Raw genomic sequence first — 18,072 nt, 5'->3', positions numbered from 1 at the left:
CTGCTCGGGCTCAGAAGAACACTTCCCCATGTTGTACAACTAACTCACACTAAGATAGGTTAAATACTTGCTTGGACAACAAAGACAACATGTTCCCTAAACAGAACATAACATGCGCAAATCCTATTCGGCGCCCGCTGCGACGCGACAACCACCTGACCATTTTCACTTGGTGTGTTTACGTACATGTTTCTCTTTCTTTTCTACTTCTTCTTCGTTTCTTATTTTTCTCTCTTTTTTCAAATTCGCGAAACTTTCTTTCTTCATGACTTTTTTTTGCAAAATCGCTGAAAGTTTTTTGGAATTTGATGAATTTGTTGACAAATTTGATGAACTTTTTTCAAATTTGATGAGCGTTTTTAAAATTCGATGAACCTTTTTTCAATTTCAATGAACTTTTTCCAAATTTGATGAAATTTTTTTCAAATTTGATGAACGTTTTTCCAAATTTGATGACTTTTTCAAATTCGATGAACTTTTTGTCAAATTCGACAAACTTTTTTTCAAATTCGATGAACTTTTTGTCAAATTCGACGAACTTTTTTTCAAATTTGATGAACTTTTTTCCAAATTCGATGAACTTTTTTTTCAGATTCAATGTTTTTTTTCAACTTTGATGAACTTTTTTGAACGTTCTTTCAAATTAGATGAACTTTTTTCAAATTTGATGAACTTTTTGCTGATAACAAGAGTACACACTGCAGCAAACCGGTTAGTTTTTTTCTAAGAAAAACATCACATCATTTTGTTTTCAGAGAAAAGAAACAATTGCTCGAGCAGGAAGCCAGCGATCGAGCGAACATCTAGCTTGGCGAGAGGTGGCAACCTGCAAGCATTGCTGGGCCAGGCCCATGCAAGCGACACTATGAGCGCCGGTTTCCCTAACGGGCACAGAAGGCGCCAAGGAGGGGCTCTCCATAACATGAACGCTCTTGGGGTGGGCAGGGGGGCCTTGTGTTAGATTATGGACGGGCTTAGGCTCATATAAGACAATGAACCCTGGTTAATCCGTAAGCCATGAATGTGCATGGCAAGTGGTGGAAACTTTAGTACCATACTGCTATAGTAAGAAGAGTGAGACCACTTTATAAGGGTTGCTCTACCATTTTCTATTGGGAGTTTGAGAATAGAAGTTGTACACGCGCGCTCCTACTCCTCCGCCGCCCACCTCGCCTCGTCACGACGCGCTGCTCTCGATCCGAAACCCTGTTGTTCGAGATCCTGCCCAAGAGAACGACCAATAAGGTTTTCAGGAGCGTCTTGACACGACTGCTCCTGACGACGAAGTCGCCAAGAAGAAGGCATCGGCCGATGCTGGCCAATCGGAGGGTATGACTCATTCATCCCCTATTTGCTCGTAAATATAAGAAAAAAATCCTTGAGGTAATATTACAATCTTGGGAAAGAAGCTTGTCATCCACCGTACACAAAAGTGTGAGGTAATTTTACCACATGCATGATATAAAGTTACGTTCTACATGTGAGAAAAAATGTGGCGCGGAGATATGACACTAAAAGATGTTGTCGTATTTTATAATAGAAGTGAGGTAATTTTACAACAGGAATCGAGGTAATTTACAACATGCATGCTAGAAAGCTATGTTTTTCATGTGAGAAAAAATGTGGCTCATAGGGTGAGGAATAAATTATTCTTCGCCCTGGGTGCCTAATAGAGAGAGTGTGTGTGTGCGCGCGTGCGTGTGTGTGTATATATAGTGTTACCATTTATCACCAAGAGTGCAGAATAAGTTAATCTTCACGCGAGGTAATCTTACAATCATTTCATAAATAAATTACATTTGAAATACAAATAGTTACATTCATAGTGATTCACTACATAAAATTTGGCATAAGAAAAAAAATATAGATCATAAGACAAGAAAAATAGCACTTTATATATATATTGTTTTTACATTTGTAATTTTACGTAACATAAAATATTTTTCATGGCAATTATGTATAATCTCTTACATTCTCTTTTTACATTCTCTTATATATATTTTTTACGGTAATTATATATGGATCATTCTCTTTTTACGGCAATTTCATGCGGCCATTATGTCCCGCTAACTTGCTTTCGCTCGAAATGAGTACTAAACACGAGCTGATAATATCATGCTTGCTTCTCAAATCACCTTCAAATTTATGTGTGGCCATCGAACAGGCCATCAGCTGCTGCGTTTGTGTGGCTGCCATGTGGGCCTCCCGTTGAGGTGTGGTAATTTTTTATTACAAGTAGACTGCATGATCTTCTTCTTCTTCTTTTTTGAAGCAATGATATTATCAGCTAACATCAACTTCTTTTTGCAGGCGCCGGCTCCTCTAACAGGACGTGTGTCGGCCCACAGCGAGCAAAAGAAATGGGCCGACACACATCCTGTTCCGCTGGTTTTAATATTTTTGTTTCACTATTTATTTTAATTTCTGAAATGGAAAAGGGTATTCTTACCAATTTTAGAAATGTTCATATGTTTCAAAAATTTGTTCACATCATTTTAAAAATCTTTAGCCAAAGTAAAAAACATATTCACGTCATTTAAGAAAAAATGTTTTGTATCATTCAGAAACATGTTCATGACATTTAAAGCATGTCCACCCACTTCAAAATATGTTAGTGACAGTTTTTTATAAAATATGAAGAATATTCATGTCACTTTAAAAAAAATTCTTACCATTCAAAAAGATTTCAAGACGTATTTAGAAAATATATAACATGTATTCTAAAAATGTTCAAACATGTTTATGGCAATTGTTTATCATATCAAAAAATATTTATGTGTCTTAAAAATTTGTTCAACGTGTATACAAAAAAAGTACAATGTGTGCTAAAAAAGTTGAATGTGTTTGATAAAAAGATAAAAGGGAAAGGAAATATATAAAACCCCAAAAACCCAAAGAAGACCATGAAAATAGATAGAAAAAAAGAAGGAAAACCACACAGAAGCTTATAAAATCGATTTTAAAAGGTCCATAGATGCTTCCTAAAGCCGCTCCTGAAAGCTACTGTCTCGCTTGCGGTCGGGATATAGCTCCCGCGCCTGAAATCGCCTATAGATTACTCCTGTAGGCAGGCGCGGCAGAGCGCGCCATGCCTGTCTAGTTCCCATTTATGTTTGTTAGTGGACGTTCACTACTCCCAGCCTGACGACCGGCTGGGAGTGTGTTGTAACAAACTCTTCCCTCTTTATTTAATATATGAGACAAATATTGTGTCTCCATTTCAAAAGAAAGTGTATACCAGTTGTTGCAGGGTATATTTATTTGTTTGAGAAATGCAGTAATTTTATTTGTTTGAGAGATGCAGTAATTTTTTTGACTGAAATTCAGATGAATCATACATTCAGAATGTAATGCGCGGTCTTCATGCACTGAAATTCTGGCAATAAAATTCAGAATAACTCAATCTTCAAGTAGTCGCTGTTACTGTATGAAAGAATCCAGTGACTGAGATAGATTCTGTTGAGCTCACCAAATAGTTAATTTTCCTTTTCGCAACAGCAAAATAAAACAGATGAGATTTTGCAAATACAACAGCTACGTAATCAAATGTATTACCCGTGCAAAAATTATGTAATATACTATCAAGTATTTTACCTAAACATTCTTTTCAACTCAAGACAAATATATTTCCCGTGCAATTTGTGCATGCTACTATATATGCTAGTTATAAAAAAAAGGACAACACAACACCACCAAACAAACTGGTTGCTAGATAAGCATCAAAAAAAGATGATTATATTATAGATAAAACCCCACTCACAGAAGAGAAACCATCTCTTAATTTATTATCCATACATAGGCAATCACTGCTAAAACTCTCTAAATAAACAAGTTCAAACGTTGAACTTATATATTTTAGGGCGGAGCCCAACTAAGAACTTTTCAGTCGAGAAAAAGAAACGAAATCCTTGGCCTTGATTTTCCCATATCTTGGTGGTCGGTTGTCATCCAGCACCGTTTCCGCATCCACAGCATAAAACCTGGCCAGTGAAAGCCTCTCCTTGTCAGCATTCGTCGCCACCCTGTGAAGCGGGCTCCTAAAGATTCCGTTGGTCATTATCTGCGGGCATCAAATAGTATTTATTTACATACAAAAGATAACAAAGGAAAATTGTAGGATTCAGGAAATATATAGGATATACTTACAACACTGTTGATTGTAGATATATTATTGAAGAGAGCAGGTGTTTAATTAGCTTCATGCCTCCATGCAGTCTGCTACGTTAATCACCAATGTATAAGGCTTGGGTGGAACATTGTACCATTTCCCGCCCCTCTCAACTTGCAAGCCACCGACATCGTGGTCGACGAATAGGATGGTAAGGAGACCACCATCAGTGTGTGGCCTCCTGCCCAAAACTAGGTCAGGCCTAGGACATGGAGGGTAGTAGTTGAATCTAGCAAACCCAGAAGCCTTGTTTGATATTTGGTACACGAAATAACCCTCATCGAGGTCGAGGAGCTTGGCTATTGATCGCAGGATAAGGTCTCTTGTTCTCTTGGTTTTTGATGCCTGTTAGGGGCGCGGTTGGAGATGCTCTAAGATCGATGAGAGGGATGGGGTCGGGCATCTCATCAGAGGCCAGCACCTCATCAACCACGTAGTGTGGCGGCGGCTCCTCGGCCGCCGCCGCCAGCTCTTGCAGCGTTGTGTTTGTGCGCACCAGCGACATATTTGCCTCGTCGTCAGACGCAGCCATTTTGTTCTAGTCCTGGGTAAATACCGGGCCACTTAAATCAAGGGGAAAAAAGAAAATAATAATAATAATAAACGTATAATGTGTGTGGCATCTACACTGGCTAGCTTAGCTTGGCAGTGTATTGGATCTGATGATATTTACATCTAGCTAGCTATATAGCGTCGAAGAGTATTGAATCTGAATCTGATGCACCAACCAAACCAAAGAGTAATAATTACCTTACCGTAGCTAGGGGAGGCGACGACAGTAGCCAGTGGCAGCCGCGCGTTCACGGTTCAATCGAGTCTTTATCTGAGAAAGAAAGGGGAGGGGTGCGGGGGAAATACACTTTGGTTCTTGGTTGTACATGCACCCTATATGGATTTATTTTTTTAATATTTTAATAAAAAGTCAAAATAGGTAAGAACTATTTTGACAAAACACTTGACTTACTTTTGCACTAGTATATAAATCTCGATGGAAAAAAAACAAAAGTTGACCTCACAGCAAAATAGACAAAAATTATTTGCTATTATAGTATAGGTCATTATTCACACTATTTTAACCAAAAATTTGTCTTTTTTAAAAGAAGTCAAAAGGAATTTTTTTTGTGGATTTTATTTCTCACGAGTACAATAGAAGGTCAAGATTATTTCAAAAATATTTTCAGGAACTTTCGACTTTTTGTTGAATTACTAATTTTTTTCCATATAGGATGCATATGTCCCCATAGACCAAAAATTCTCCTCCAGGGAAAGAGCGGTGGAGGATGCATGGGCCCCGGCGTGGGCACGAGGACCCAGCGGAGGCGGGGTACCACCTCTGGAGCGGAGGGTGGTGGTGGTGGGCAGCGTACCTGGAGGAGCAGAGCGGAGTGGCCGGAGCTGCGCGCCGGGCGGGAAGGGTGGCGACATCACCGACGTTGCGTCGATGGGCGCCGGGCGCTGGCGAAGTGGATCCGCCTTGATCGACGATCTAATGCCTCAATGCAATGTGGATGGGGATACTTGTAGGGCAGGCGTGGGCCAAGACGACGTGGTGGACACGTCCGGACCGTCCCATATTTAGGCTGGATATGAGGGACGCCGATCAGTCCGGACATTTGAGGCCCGTTTGAGGCGTCCGGATGGGTCGACTTTTTGTGACCGGTCAACCCGCCCGGTTGTAAATGCTCTTAGATTTTGATTTTGCCCCGACTCCCAAAACTTGTTGATTCTATCGGGAACTCGGCAAACTTTGTCTGCCGGGACTCGGCAGTGATAAGCAACCTGGCAGAACTCTGGCTTTGCCTTGTTCCAACGAAAAACGACTCGGGGAAGTAAATAAACTCAGCGGAATATCAAGTTCGCCGAGTTCAGCAAAGCCTGATCGGTGGACCCTAGTGTACAGCAGGCGAGGGACACTGAGTTCCAAGTCCATTGTGAATCCCAAGTTGTCAAAGAGGATTGGAATTCAATTCAGTTGAAGCAATCCTGAATGCTTGTTAGGGCTACATGTCCCTCTCATCTTATGGCAAGTTGCTATTTTTCAGGCAGGCGGTATAATATATTATTAAGATTGAAATGACTATTTTTTTACTTTATGGACTGAAACCTTTTTTTGCTTGCTGTCAATGTATGTATGTACATTACTACTACTCATAAATAATTAAATAAATATTGGAGTAAGTAATGACTCTGTTTTCAGTGCGTGCAAGGAAGAATTCACAATTCAGCAAAAGCAACCGTTGCCTTCCATTCTTGTTCTTCAGAGTGTATAATATATATATAATCAACTGCTCTCAACAAATATACTCCTACTAATTAACTAACACTGCAACAAATATATTCTGTTGCCTACTCACTGCATCCATTCATTCATTCATTCATGAACCACCTCCACAAAATGCAGATGCAGATGCAGATGATGATGATGATTCAGAGGACCAAACCACCAAAAACACCAGTTATTACAATGCACTTCTTCTTTCTCAACAACCAACAACCAACCCTTCCCCTCCCTGTGCACAAACATATTAGCGGATTAGGGGCTGCCGATGATCCCCGACATCATCCTTTTTATCTGCACAAACACACCAACACATCATTGTTATTATTATATCTACTATTACCAATGACTATAAACACCGGCCACGCTTGCACAATCTATTCTACTTCTAGGGAACCAAACACATGTACTAGTATATCCACACTAAGTATTTTCACAACAAAATACTTACTGTGATGAACCACTAGCAAGTATAAACAAACCAACCGACCAAATACAACGATATTGAGGTTATATGTATATGTGCGGTAAAATAATATAGGGTTACTCGCTCAGTACCTCCGTCTTGTTCATTCCAATCACATCCCTCAGATCATCCACCTGCAAAACCATGCAACAAAAGGACAACGAACAGCATAAGTCATAATTAACTTGCCCAGAGTAGTTTCTTATTACTTTACTTGTGCCTAAACTTTCTTCCATGTATCAGAGCTACAACACCTACCCCTTTAAACAGCTCCGGTGAATGCTCACGAAGCTCGATGATGTAGTTGGCCCTCTTCTCTCCGATGCCCTGCAAACCCACAGCAGGTTAGTGAAAACAAAACAAAACAAGACTGAGGGGTAACAATCCAAACCGAGAGCGACAAACCTTCAAGCTCTTCAATTGCTCCCTGCAACGGACACACAAACATGCATTAGATAAGTAGAGACGGCTCCCAATAATTGATTTATTATTAGTTAGGATTGCACTCACTTGTTAGCGCTGTTGAGAAAACTCAGGCACTCCTGGAGTATGGATTTCTGCGGTAACACAGAAAGCAAGTGTTCATCAACAAGGTCGGTCAATGATGTAGAGGAGATATGGCAAGGATGTGCCAGCAAGGTGTGAACTACCAACCTTTATCCCGGTGCTGCGAGTCTTGAATGAGCTAGTCGGATAATCTGCTGCTTGCTCAAACTTGAGGTGCATCGCAGGAGTCCTTGGATCTGCTGCTTGCTCAAACTTGAGGTGCATCGCAGGAGTCTTTGGTTCAGGTGCATCTATGTTGGTCCCACCCTGGACAGATTCCATGCCCACTTCTTGCGTTGTTTGAACAGCCACTTCTTGCGTTGTTTCAACAGCCACTTCTTGCTTTGTTTTAACAGCCACTTCCTGCGTTGTTTCAACAGCCACTTCCTGTGTCGTTTCAGAGGCCACTTCCTGTGTTGTTTCAACAACCACTTCTTGTGCTGTTTCAACAGCCACTACTTGCGTTGTTTCAACAGACACTTCTTGCGTTGTTTCAACAGCCACTTCCTGTGCCGTTTCAACGGCCACTTGTGTTGTTTCAACAGCCACTTCTTGTGTTGTTTCAATGGCCACTTCTTGTGTCGTTCCAGTGGCAACTTCTTGTGTCATTTCAATGGCCACTTCTTGTGTCATTTCAACAGCAACTTCTTGTGCTGTTTCAACAGCAACTTCTTCTGTCGTCTCCATGCCCTCCTCTTCCTGTGTCTTTCCAGTGGCAACTTCTTGTGTCGTCTCCATGCCCTCCTCTTCCTGTGTCGTTCCAGTGGCAACTTCTTGTGTCGTCTCCATGCCCTCTTCTTGTGTTGTCTCCATGGCCACTCCTTGTGTCGTCTCCATGCCCTCTTCTTGTGTCGTTTCCATGGCCGCTTCTTGTGTTGTTTCCATGGCCACTTCTTCTGTCTTTTCCATGGCCACTTTTTGTGTCTTCTCCATGCCCTCTTCTTGAGTCTTTTCCATGGCCACCTTTTGTGCCATTACGCTCAATGGACGAGCATTAAGAAGCTTCAGTGAGTTTGATATCTCTCTCAGCTTGTCGCTGATCTTTGGGGTGCTCAAATTAGTTTTGACTGGAGTCTTCTCGACAAAGGCATCTGGGAGTGACGATTACTTGTCAACTAGGTGTACACCGAAAGGAGGTTTGCCAAGAAAATATTACCAAGACTAGTGTTATTATACCAGGAATGTTTGGAGAGCAGGTTTCGCCCAGGTCAATGGTACACGAACTCGCCGCATCCAGACCTGACGACGAATAGTCCTGTATAAATATAAAAATAATAAAAGGTTAATGTTTATTTACGATAAACAGAGCTACTAAAACAAAAGCAGTTCAGGTATCCTGCATGTGCACAGGGGCTAGGGCTATGTACCTCTTCCTCCATACCACTTGAGACCACCTTCTGTACTTGAGATGATGCGGTATCCAGAGCATCGCTTGTTTTATCAAGTCCCTGCAATATTGCGTCCAACATACGGCAGCCATTACTAGCAATGGTTCTTAATCTACCTAGTGACGACAACTACACTACCAGAAAGAAACCAAAGTACCTCATCTGTAGATGGGGCGTCGATTGCCACACCACCTGAGACCACCTTCGGTACTTCAGATGGCACAGTATCTAAAGCATTGCTTGTTTTATCAAATCCCTGCATATTGTGTCCAGCATATGGCAATCATCATTATTAACAAGGTTATCATCTACCTAGTGACACTATTACTACCGGAAAAAAACCAATGTACCTAGTGACACTATACTACTGAAAAGAAACAAATGTACCTCATCTGTAGATGGAGCATCGATTTCCATGCATTGTGACGATTGTACCTCCTGTAGAATGATGCAGCGGAAACGATTTAAATTAAGAAACTGATAACCAAACAATCATGCACAAGCACAATCAGTGTACTAACCACGACTTCTGCTACTGTTGCTGGTGCAATGACTGCTGCCTCTTCCTACAAATTCATAGATTGCAATTGGTTAGTTAGAAACATTAGAATGGCAACTTCAACGCCTGCACATGACTCTGCTTGCCACATTGCAATAAGTTATTTACCTTTGCTGAATTGGTGCTTGGGCATAACACGGCACTGTATGTACAGAAGACGCAAGTTATTTATGAAAGGAAAAATTGGACAAGAAGTTTCCTGGAGTTAATGAATGGTGTGGTACCTTCCACTCGTTGCAGTAGGTTTAGCATCCTTTTGCTTCGGTTTGATAGAAGCAGAAAGCAAGCTTTCAGTTTTCTTTGCTGGGCGCATCATTACTTGAGACCTTTTACGGAATAAATAAAAATACACGATTTTAGTCAGCTCAAATCCATCACCAGCCTTTTTTTACAGGATTTATTAATGAACGGTGTAGTACCTTCCACTCATTGCGGGTTTGGCATCCTTTTGCTTCATTTTGGTTGGAGGAGAGACCGTGATTTCAGGTTGAGACCTTGTAAGAAATCAAAAACAAAAGTCAGTGACCACGACGTTAGTCAACTGCCAAGCTCAAATCGTTCACGAGCCTTATGCAATGAATGGTGTGGTACCTTCCACTCATTGTGGGCTTAGCATCCTTTGAAGGCATTTTGATAGGAGTAGACAGCGAGCTTTCAGGGTTTTTTGCTGAATGCATGGTTGGTTGAGACCTTGTAAGAAATTAAAAAGCAAACATTATCAGCACAACATAAATCAATTGCAAAGCTCAAATCCTGTAGCGGCCTTCTGAAATGAATTGTGTGCTACCTTCCACTCATTGTGGGTGTAGCAGCCTTTTGGGTAATTTTGATAGGAGTAGGGAGCGAGTTTTCAGATTTCTTCGCTGGATGCATGGTTGGTTGAGACCTTGTAAGAAATCAAAAACAAAAGTTAGTAACCATGACGTTAGTCAAATGCCAAGCTCAAATCCATTCTCTGTCATGTTAGAACCTAGGATGCTACCTCTTGTTGGCAATGGGAGTTCGAGATGCTTTTACTGCGCTCATATTCCATTGGGGCCGATCCTGCTGCTTCTCTACCACGGGATTCGGTTGGTGTGTAGAAGAAAGAATTGGCCTTGAGGAGCTTTTAGCAACTGCTGACAAGTTAACATCTGCCCTTTTGAAACTTGTAACGCTCACGGATCTGCGGCATTGTTCGTTAGCCGCTTGAGTGGCCACTTGACTCGAGCGAGCGGCCAAGCTGAGAGTAGAAACCGCATCTTGGCAGGAAACTTCTTCCTGCATCAACCATGAAGCGATAAAGAAAGTTTGAAATTGAATAATTATGACTGATACATATTAATATATTAATTCCAACAGGTAGGTAAGCTAGTAAAGCCTAAAAGAGTACACGCATAGCAAACAGTCACAAGTAATGCCAGCTTAATATGTTTAGGGCCACATGTTCTGTTTACTTACTAGCACCTAAGAATTTATCAGATCTGAATGTACAAAGATTGCACCGTAAACCCTAAAGCCCTACTTGCCAAGAAGGTTCTGTCATATAAATTAAAATTATGATGCCCAGCTTCATTTTTCTAGCAACTTGAATATTTTTCTAGCAACTTGAACACTTTGCCATACATACATACATATTCAGCTCTGCATGGTTGGTAGTCAAGGAACAAAAGTATTGCGACCTAATAAGGAGTAACAAAGTTCAATCAGCCTCTTCATCTAAGTCATGTCAGCTTCTTGGAGTGCTTACAAAGAGCTAGAATACGGGTAACTTTGCTCCCGGTACTAGGCTGACATACATACAGATTTACAATATGCAAACACTACTTATCTTCTTTCGTGCCTCTTGCAAATTGCAATGAACAAAACAACACCACACGAGATGGAGATGGTGAGCATAGCTTACCAAGCAGGCGATCACCACGGCCCCGCTCGTCTTGCACAAAGAGTCCTGCAGAATACGGGTAACTTTGCTCTGCCTGTACGGCACGAAGCTCTGGTTGCTGTTGAGCGCTTGCACGACATTCATCAAGGTGTACAAGGACTTGTTGTTGCTGCTCGACAGAGCGGCCGCTCCACCGCCGGCCTTCTGCTTGGGGTCCACATAGTCTGACAAACAAGAAGCAAACATAAATAAGGCGGACGCCACATACTGGTAGAAAAGGGTCAGCGGGCCAGTGCTGTGCTCGACGAGGTGCACGCAGGAGAGGATCACAACACAAACCTGAGAGGCTGAGGAAGTTGATCTTGGCCACAGCACGCTCTTTGCCGTCCTGGTCGGAGGTAGATATGTGGATGATGAGGCCTTGGTGCCCTCTGGTCTGTAGCTGGGCAGAAGAAGCTTTAGCGGGTTGCGGCTGGGTGGAAAAGGGTTTAGTGGGCTGCTGCTGGGCAGAAGAAGAAGCTTTGGTGGGCTGCTGCTTCTCCTGGCTCTCATCGAAACAACCCAGCCGCGAGAAATCCTCGATCGACTTGACATGCACCTGCAAAGGAAGACAGATAAAAACATCTTAATAGAGCGAGATCACCACGCAGTTAAGATGGTTGTGTTGGGTGGGATGTCAAAACAATTGGTAGTATTGACATGCACCTGCAAAGCAATACAAATGATAACCTGTTAATAGAGCGAAATCAGCACGCGGTTAAGATTGGTAGTATTGAGTGCCATTGCAAGGCATCCATAAAGCTGAACTAATCTGAATCTATTTTGTTATCCTCTGTTTAATTTGAAAAGAGGCTGCATTGCATTGCATTGTGAGAGCAGAGTTTATATGACCTTGGAGAGGCCCTTGAGGTGGGTCTTGCCCTGGGCATCCTCCAGCACCAGGACCTCCTGCTCCTTGGGCTCCAGCAGATCAAAGACGTGGGTGTCCTGCACCACCTGGTACGACGACACCCTGACGGCGCCGCCGACGGACGCCGCGAAGCCGAGGATCTCCTCCATGGCGATGGTGACCAGGCCCGGCTGCTCCTGCGACCCCTGAGACAGACAGAGACAGGGACAGACAGAGAGCAGGAACAATGTTCAGACATTCGAAATTGCAGATGCATATGGTCTCTCTGAAATTCGAAATTGTAGGGCGCGTTGTACCTTGAAGAGGTGGTCCTTGGCGGCGGCGGCGCCGCAGGCCACGACGCATGCGTGGCCGGCGGCGGCGGTGGTGTGGGTGTGCAGGTGGTGGGCGAGGATGGGGTGCAGCTCGTGGAGGAAGACGTGGTGGTTGGTCTCCTCCTGCAGGTAGCACCAGTCCAGCCTGTGCTCCTCCTTGCGCTGGCCGGCGGCGGCGACGGCCCTCCTGCACGCCACGCGCGAGGAGAGGGGAGGAGGTGAGGGGGAAAAACAGGTTGAGTTGTTGGATCCATCTTTGAGTCGGGAAGGAATTAATGGCAGAACGAAATGGAAAGTGGTAAAGGAGCCCTTGAATTACCCTTGCGACGAAGATGAAGAGGACGTGGTGGCCGGAGCTGGTGCGGCGGCGGCGGGGGCGGGGGTGAAGGAGAGGGTCGCGCCGGCGCCGGGCCCGGAGGCGCGGGGGCGGCGGCCGCGCGAGGCCGCGACCTGGAACAGGGAGGTCCCCGCGGCAGGAGCTGGCGCTGCGGTAGAAGGGGGGCAGATCCTGGCGACGACTCTGACGGCGCCGTCCCCTCCGGGCAGCGCCGGCGCCGCCGATGGAACCGCCTGCTCCTCCATGGAAACCGGATCTGCGGCGCTCAAAGGCAGCTGCCGCCTCGCCGGGGAGCTCGGGGTGGAGAGAGCGGCGGATGGGGAGCTCCGGGCGGAATCAATGGGGAATCTTTCTTGTAGAGAGAGAGCCGTTGTGGAGATGGGGAATGGGATGGAGAATTCGAAATGGCGGATGAGGATGGAGACGGGGAGCAGATCCGTCCACAAGAAAGAAAGAGGACGGAGCGTCGCCACCCGGGCCGGGCCGGGCCGGACCTCCATGTCCAGCCCAGTAAAAACTAGCCCAACCCAGCCCAGCCCATTAGAAACACAACAGGCCACAAGCCCAGTAAAACACTAGCCCATCCCGGCCCAGCCCATTAGAAACACAACAGGCCACAAGCCCACCACACCAGGCTACAAGCCGACCCACCCCCACCTCGCCAGATTCCTCCCCCCTTCCTCGCCGCCGCCGACCGATCGGCGATGGATCCGGTGGAGGAGTCGCCGACGGTGGTGATGGGCTTGTACGGCGGCCCGGCGCGCCGCGTGGAGAGCGGGGCGTCGGAGACGATGCTGCAGTGGGCGCTGCTCCAGCCGGCGTCGCACCGCCCCAACGCGTTCGCGCGGCAGGGCTTGCTCACCTTCCCCATGGACGCGTGCGGCCGCCGCATCTCCCTCCACCAGCAGCCGTCCTCCTTCCGGGGGGCCTCCGGGGTCACGGGCGCCGTGGTGTGGGACAGCGCCGTCGTGCTCGCCAAGTTCCTCGAGCACGCGGCCGACGCGGGGCTGCTCTCCGTGCGCGGGGCGCGCGCCGTGGACCTCGGCGCCGGCTGCGGGCTCGTGTCCGCCGTCGCGGCGCTGCTCGGCGCGCGCGTCCTGGCCACCGACCTGCCCGACCGCGTGCGGCTGCTGCGCAAGAACCTCGAGGAGAACGTCGGAGATGGCGGGTCGGCGGCGGTGGCGGAGCTGGTGTGGGGCGACGGGTACGAGCTGGACCCGGAGCTGCTGCTCTGGCTGGAGCCGGAGCCGCCGGAGCTGGTGCTGGGGTCCGACGTGGTGTACAGCGAGGAGGCCGTGGGCGACCTGCTGGCGACGCTCTGCCGGATCGCCGGGCCGCGCACCACCGTGCTGCTCGCCGGCGAGCTCCGCAACGGTGAGCGATCCGATCCCGTCCGATCCGATGATCAAACGATGCATTGCTGCTGATTGCTGGATGAATGAGTGAGTGAATGAATGAATGAACTCGCAGACGTGGTGGTGGAGTGCTTCCTGGATGCGGCCATGGCGGAGTTCGAGGTCGGGTGCGTGGAGCAGGAGCAGTGGCACCCCGACTTCCGCACCAACCGCGTCGCCATCTTCATCCTCATCAAGAAGAAGGAGAAGGAGAAGAAGAAGGTCTCATCGCCATAGCTGCTCAACAGTCTCAATTCTTGGTCTGCTGCACACTCAATTGTTGTAACTTTATGAGTACCTATGTACTGATACTGATATTGATACACCCAATTTTGCATTTGTCTACCAATTAGTTATCCCCTTCTCGTTTTTTCTTTCTTTTCGTGCAAGAAAGAAAGATGCTCATCTTTCACCAACTGAGGCCAGCCTTCCTGGCCATTCTTTCCACGGTTCCCCTCTGTTGATGACCTCTCAATCGTCGGTGGTGAGAGGGTTCGCCCGATGTCGCGCGTGTGGACCCGTGTAGTTGTAGCTTTTAGAGCTAACTAGATCATGATCGGCGCGCGTTGCGGCGCCCATCCATTTTGACAATAGAATGGTTGGCATTTTTGTAAATGTATGAAGATGTAGAATTGAATTAGCATAATCTGCTCCACATATTTGTTTCAAATGGAAGAGTTAAATTTGAAAGTGTGCGTTGCCAATTCAATAAATTTTAAATAACTGGAGTAAATTTGTGTACTAAGGAGTACACTCATCACAGAAAAACAAGGGTCGCGCTAACTGCCACACGTGTGGCACGCACCACACGTCTCTAATGTAAACAGATTGACACGTCATCGCATGCATGCATGCAGGAATCTTTTTGGATTTTCAGTTTTTAAAATGGTTTATCTCTTAAACGAAAAATCTGATTGAAAATCCGTTTTCACCATTAAATCCCTCGCGATGAGATCTTCGAAACTAGATCTCATGTTGATATGTTTTGATGAAAAAAAAAATTGGATTAAAAGTTGCCATGTCTATTGCATATGAATTGCCATGATGTTTACACTGAAGTTGCCATGATATGTTTCAGCTATTTTCTTCTACATTTAAAAGTAAATTTTGACATTTATAAAACGGGGAATTAAGAAACTAGACTTGCCATGAACCATAAACTAAAATTGTCATGATACATGCACGTAAAATTGCCATGGTTCATACAAAAAATAATTTTCATGGTCAAAGTATTGGAGTTGCCATCATCAAAATACTAAAATTGCCATGATCTACAAACTAAAATTGCCACATGGCAACTTTAGTTTAAGCCCTATGGCAACTGCAGTGTAAACATCGTGGCAACTTCTGGCAAAAAAAAATTCGTCGAAACATGTCAACATGGGGTCTAGTTTTGAAGATCTCGTCGAGACGGATTTAATGGTGAAAACGGATTTTTAGTTCGCTTTTTTATTTAGAAGATACAACATTTTTAAGCCGAAAACCAAAAAAAAATCTGCTGATGTCATCTATTCATACGTGGCAAAATGAATGGTGATGGAGGCGTGTGGGCGATGTGCAAACGCCCACACGTGTGGGCGTTAACATTTCCGAAAAACAAAGATTTGACAAAGAGAACAGCTACATGCCAAACTGCACGCCAAGTTTTTACAGGATTTCCTTCCCTGTTGTGTCCTGGTACTCCTTACCGCCTCACATTGACTCATCTATAGGTAGCTGTTTAGTTGGGAGGGCTTCTAGCACAAGGCAGTTGTCTCCTGTCCGAACACTTCTTTTCTATTGTAACTGCCTGATTTAAAGCTATCAAGTTTAGTTCACTTGAAGAATGGAAAACTTTCAAGTTCAGAGGAAAATCGAGGAACTATTAGCACAACCACAAAACCTGATTCGCAACATGACATAAGAATCCAAATTGCTAATCCCAAGTTCTCAACATCACAATCATATGCCAACACAGTGTTCCGGTCAACTTTAAAAGTAACCTTGGGAGTGATTCTTACTACAGTAAATTCTATAAATTATGATTGGAGTAAAATGCAGTGAAAATATATTTATTTAACCAACCAAAGATTGGAATTCACACTAATTAGAAAATTTGTAAGATATTTGAGATGGAATTGGGAAGCCGTCAGCCCTGGGACAATGAGTTGATATTTTTACAGTAAAAGATACACATGAAAATTTCTTTAACGACTTATTGAGTGCCAAAATGCATGCTTACTCAAAGGGCAAAGGTTTGTACATATCCATGATACAAGACACTAACGCCATTGTTTCCAACAGAGCATACTTTATATTGAGGAAAATGGAGTTTGGAGGCCGAGCTTGGAGAGGAGAAAGTTAAGTAGTGTGGCTCGGGCATTCCATCGAACACCTCGTGTGCATAGGAGGTGAGTTAGAGCACCACAAAACTCTCCAACGGCCGGCCAGATCCGTCCACAAGAAAGAAAGAGGACGGAGCGTCGCCACCCGGGCCGGGCCGGGCCGGGCCTCCATGTCCAGCCCAGTAAAACACTAGCCCATCCCAGCCCAGCCCGTTAGAAACGCGGGCTACAAGCCCACCACACCAGGCGTACGACCCACCCCCACCTCGCCAGATTCCTCCCCCCTTCCTCGGCCGCCGCCGACGACGACGACGACGATGGATCCGGTGGACGAGTCGCCGACGGTGGTGATGGGCTTGTACGGGGGCCCGGCGCGCCGTGTGGAGAGCGGGGCGTCGGAGACGATGCTGCAGTGGGCACTGCTCCAGCCGGCGTCGCACCGCCCGAACGCCTTCGCGCGGCAGGGCGTGCCCGCCTTCCCCATGGACGCGTGCGGCCGGCGCATCTCCCTCCACCAGCAGCCCTCCTCCTTCCGGGGGGCGTCGGGGGTCCCGGGCGCCGTGGTGTGGGACAGCGCCGTCGTGCTCGCCAAGTCGACCTCGTCGCCGGCTGCGGGCTCGTGTCCGCCGTCGCCGCGCTGCTCGGCGCGCGCGTCGTGGCCACCGACCTGCCCGACCGCGTCCGGCTGCTGCGCAAGAACCTCGAGGAGAACGTCGGCGCTGAGGGGTCGGCGGCGGTGGCGGAGCTGGTGTGGGGCGACGGGTACGAGCTGGACCCGGAGCTGCTGCTCTGGCTCGGCGCGGAGGCGGAGCCGCCGGAGCTGGTGCTGGGGTCCGACGTGGTGTACAGCGAGGAGGCCGTGGGCGACCTGCTGGCCACGCTCTGCCGGCTCGCCGGGCCGCGCACCACCGTGCTGCTCGCCGGCGAGCTCCGCAACGGTGAGCAGATCCGATCGTGTCTGATCCGATGATCAAACAATGCCTTGCTGCTGATTGCTGAATGAAGTGTGAATGAATGAATGAACTCACAGACGTGGTGGTGGAGTGCTTCCTGGATGCGGCCATGGCGGAGTTCGAGGTCGGGTGCGTGGAGCAGGAGCAGTGGCACCCCGACTTCCGCACCAACCGCGTCGCCATCTTCATCCTCGTCAAGAAGAAGAAGAAGAAGAAAGTCTCATCGCCATAGCTGCTCAACCTACTCGAATGCCAATGAATGCACACTTTGGCTCCATTGTTGCTTGGTTGCTGCATAGTGCAGACTTCATTGTTGTAACATTATTATTAATAGTGAAGCCAGTGAATGCACACTTTGGCTCCAGCTCTTGGTGTGCTGATACACATCAATCAATCATTTTAGATCCTAATACTATATATATAGAATTTCCCCAAAATTTATGTGCGAAATTTGGCTATCCCTGTCGAATCATATACAATTTGATTCGAAATTTTGTTCTTTAATTTGTTCGAAATAGGCCCCTCGAAAGCTTTCACAATATCTGGTCAGCAAAAGATCACCAATTGCCAA

The 18,072-nt window shown here is 46.1% G+C and overlaps 3 protein-coding genes and 1 pseudogene across 5 annotated transcripts; 2 read left to right on the top strand and 2 right to left on the bottom strand.

Moving 5' to 3' along the window:
- Window positions 1-3,871: 3,871 nt before the first annotated feature.
- LOC123084654 (1-aminocyclopropane-1-carboxylate oxidase-like) lies at window positions 3,872-4,700 on the bottom strand. Its single transcript, XM_044506132.1, has 3 exons — window positions 4,590-4,700; window positions 4,205-4,513; window positions 3,872-4,060 (listed from the first exon to the last, which is right to left on the bottom strand). The coding sequence occupies exons 1-3, from the start codon at window positions 4,698-4,700 to the stop codon at window positions 3,872-3,874; spliced, it is 609 nt and encodes a 202-aa protein (XP_044362067.1).
- LOC123088668 (kinesin-like protein KIN-10B) lies at window positions 4,487-13,391 on the bottom strand. Of its 3 annotated transcripts, XR_006442004.1 has the most exons (23): window positions 12,813-13,388; window positions 12,476-12,680; window positions 12,161-12,364; window positions 11,609-11,867; window positions 11,291-11,493; window positions 10,388-10,665; window positions 10,193-10,291; window positions 9,997-10,095; window positions 9,825-9,899; window positions 9,630-9,731; window positions 9,514-9,547; window positions 9,368-9,412; window positions 9,234-9,284; window positions 9,004-9,102; window positions 8,826-8,906; window positions 8,635-8,713; window positions 7,567-8,549; window positions 7,423-7,469; window positions 7,318-7,339; window positions 7,171-7,239; window positions 7,005-7,046; window positions 6,639-6,740; window positions 4,487-4,498 (listed from the first exon to the last, which is right to left on the bottom strand). XR_006442004.1 is itself a non-coding variant. In XM_044510901.1 (22 exons), the coding sequence occupies exons 1-22, from the start codon at window positions 13,328-13,330 to the stop codon at window positions 6,702-6,704; spliced, it is 3,633 nt and encodes a 1,210-aa protein (XP_044366836.1). In that variant the 5' UTR covers window positions 13,331-13,387; the 3' UTR covers window positions 6,382-6,701. The 3 variants fall into 3 exon arrangements, 2 of the variants coding, with proteins under 2 accessions (XP_044366836.1, XP_044366837.1); XM_044510901.1 differs by lacking the exon at window positions 4,487-4,498 and having other exon boundaries at window positions 6,382-6,740; window positions 12,813-13,387; XM_044510902.1 differs by lacking the exons at window positions 4,487-4,498; window positions 9,997-10,095 and having other exon boundaries at window positions 6,382-6,740; window positions 12,813-13,391.
- Window positions 13,392-13,470: 79 nt separating this feature from the next.
- Window positions 13,471-14,573, top strand: LOC123088669 (protein-lysine methyltransferase METTL21D). Its single transcript, XM_044510903.1, has 2 exons — window positions 13,471-14,204; window positions 14,301-14,573. The coding sequence occupies exons 1-2, from the start codon at window positions 13,535-13,537 to the stop codon at window positions 14,459-14,461; spliced, it is 831 nt and encodes a 276-aa protein (XP_044366838.1). The 5' UTR covers window positions 13,471-13,534; the 3' UTR covers window positions 14,462-14,573.
- Window positions 14,574-16,885: 2,312 nt separating this feature from the next.
- LOC123084653 (protein-lysine methyltransferase METTL21D-like) lies at window positions 16,886-17,733 on the top strand (annotated as a pseudogene).
- The last annotated feature ends 339 nt before the right edge of the window (window positions 17,734-18,072 follow it).

Source organism: Triticum aestivum, chromosome 4A (assembly GCF_018294505.1).
Source record: "Triticum aestivum cultivar Chinese Spring chromosome 4A, IWGSC CS RefSeq v2.1, whole genome shotgun sequence".
NCBI lineage: Eukaryota > Viridiplantae > Streptophyta > Magnoliopsida > Poales > Poaceae > Triticum > Triticum aestivum.
The sequence above is the reverse complement of the archived record's forward strand: the minus strand, read 5'-3'. Positions and strand labels throughout refer to the sequence as shown.

Coding starts and splice junctions, on each gene's coding strand:
- LOC123088668 (XM_044510901.1), bottom strand. CDS start 13,330: ATGGAGGTCCGGCCCGGCCCGGCCCGGGTGGCGACGCTCCGTCCTCTT. Junction 9,900..9,996: donor AAGCCCACAATGAGTGGAAG/GTACCACACCAT, acceptor ATTTCTTACAAG/GTCTCAACCTGAAATCACGG. Junction 8,550..8,634: donor CTGCTCTCCAAACATTCCTG/GTATAATAACAC, acceptor CGTCACTCCCAG/ATGCCTTTGTCGAGAAGACT.
- LOC123088669 (XM_044510903.1), top strand. CDS start 13,535: ATGGATCCGGTGGAGGAGTCGCCGACGGTGGTGATGGGCTTGTACGGC. Junction 14,205..14,300: donor CGCCGGCGAGCTCCGCAACG/GTGAGCGATCCG, acceptor ATGAACTCGCAG/ACGTGGTGGTGGAGTGCTTC.
- LOC123084654 (XM_044506132.1), bottom strand. CDS start 4,700: ATGGCTGCGTCTGACGACGAGGCAAATATGTCGCTGGTGCGCACAAAC. Junction 4,514..4,589: donor CACACTACGTGGTTGATGAG/GTGCTGGCCTCT, acceptor CGCCCCTAACAG/GCATCAAAAACCAAGAGAAC. Junction 4,061..4,204: donor ACGTAGCAGACTGCATGGAG/GCATGAAGCTAA, acceptor TGATGCCCGCAG/ATAATGACCAACGGAATCTT.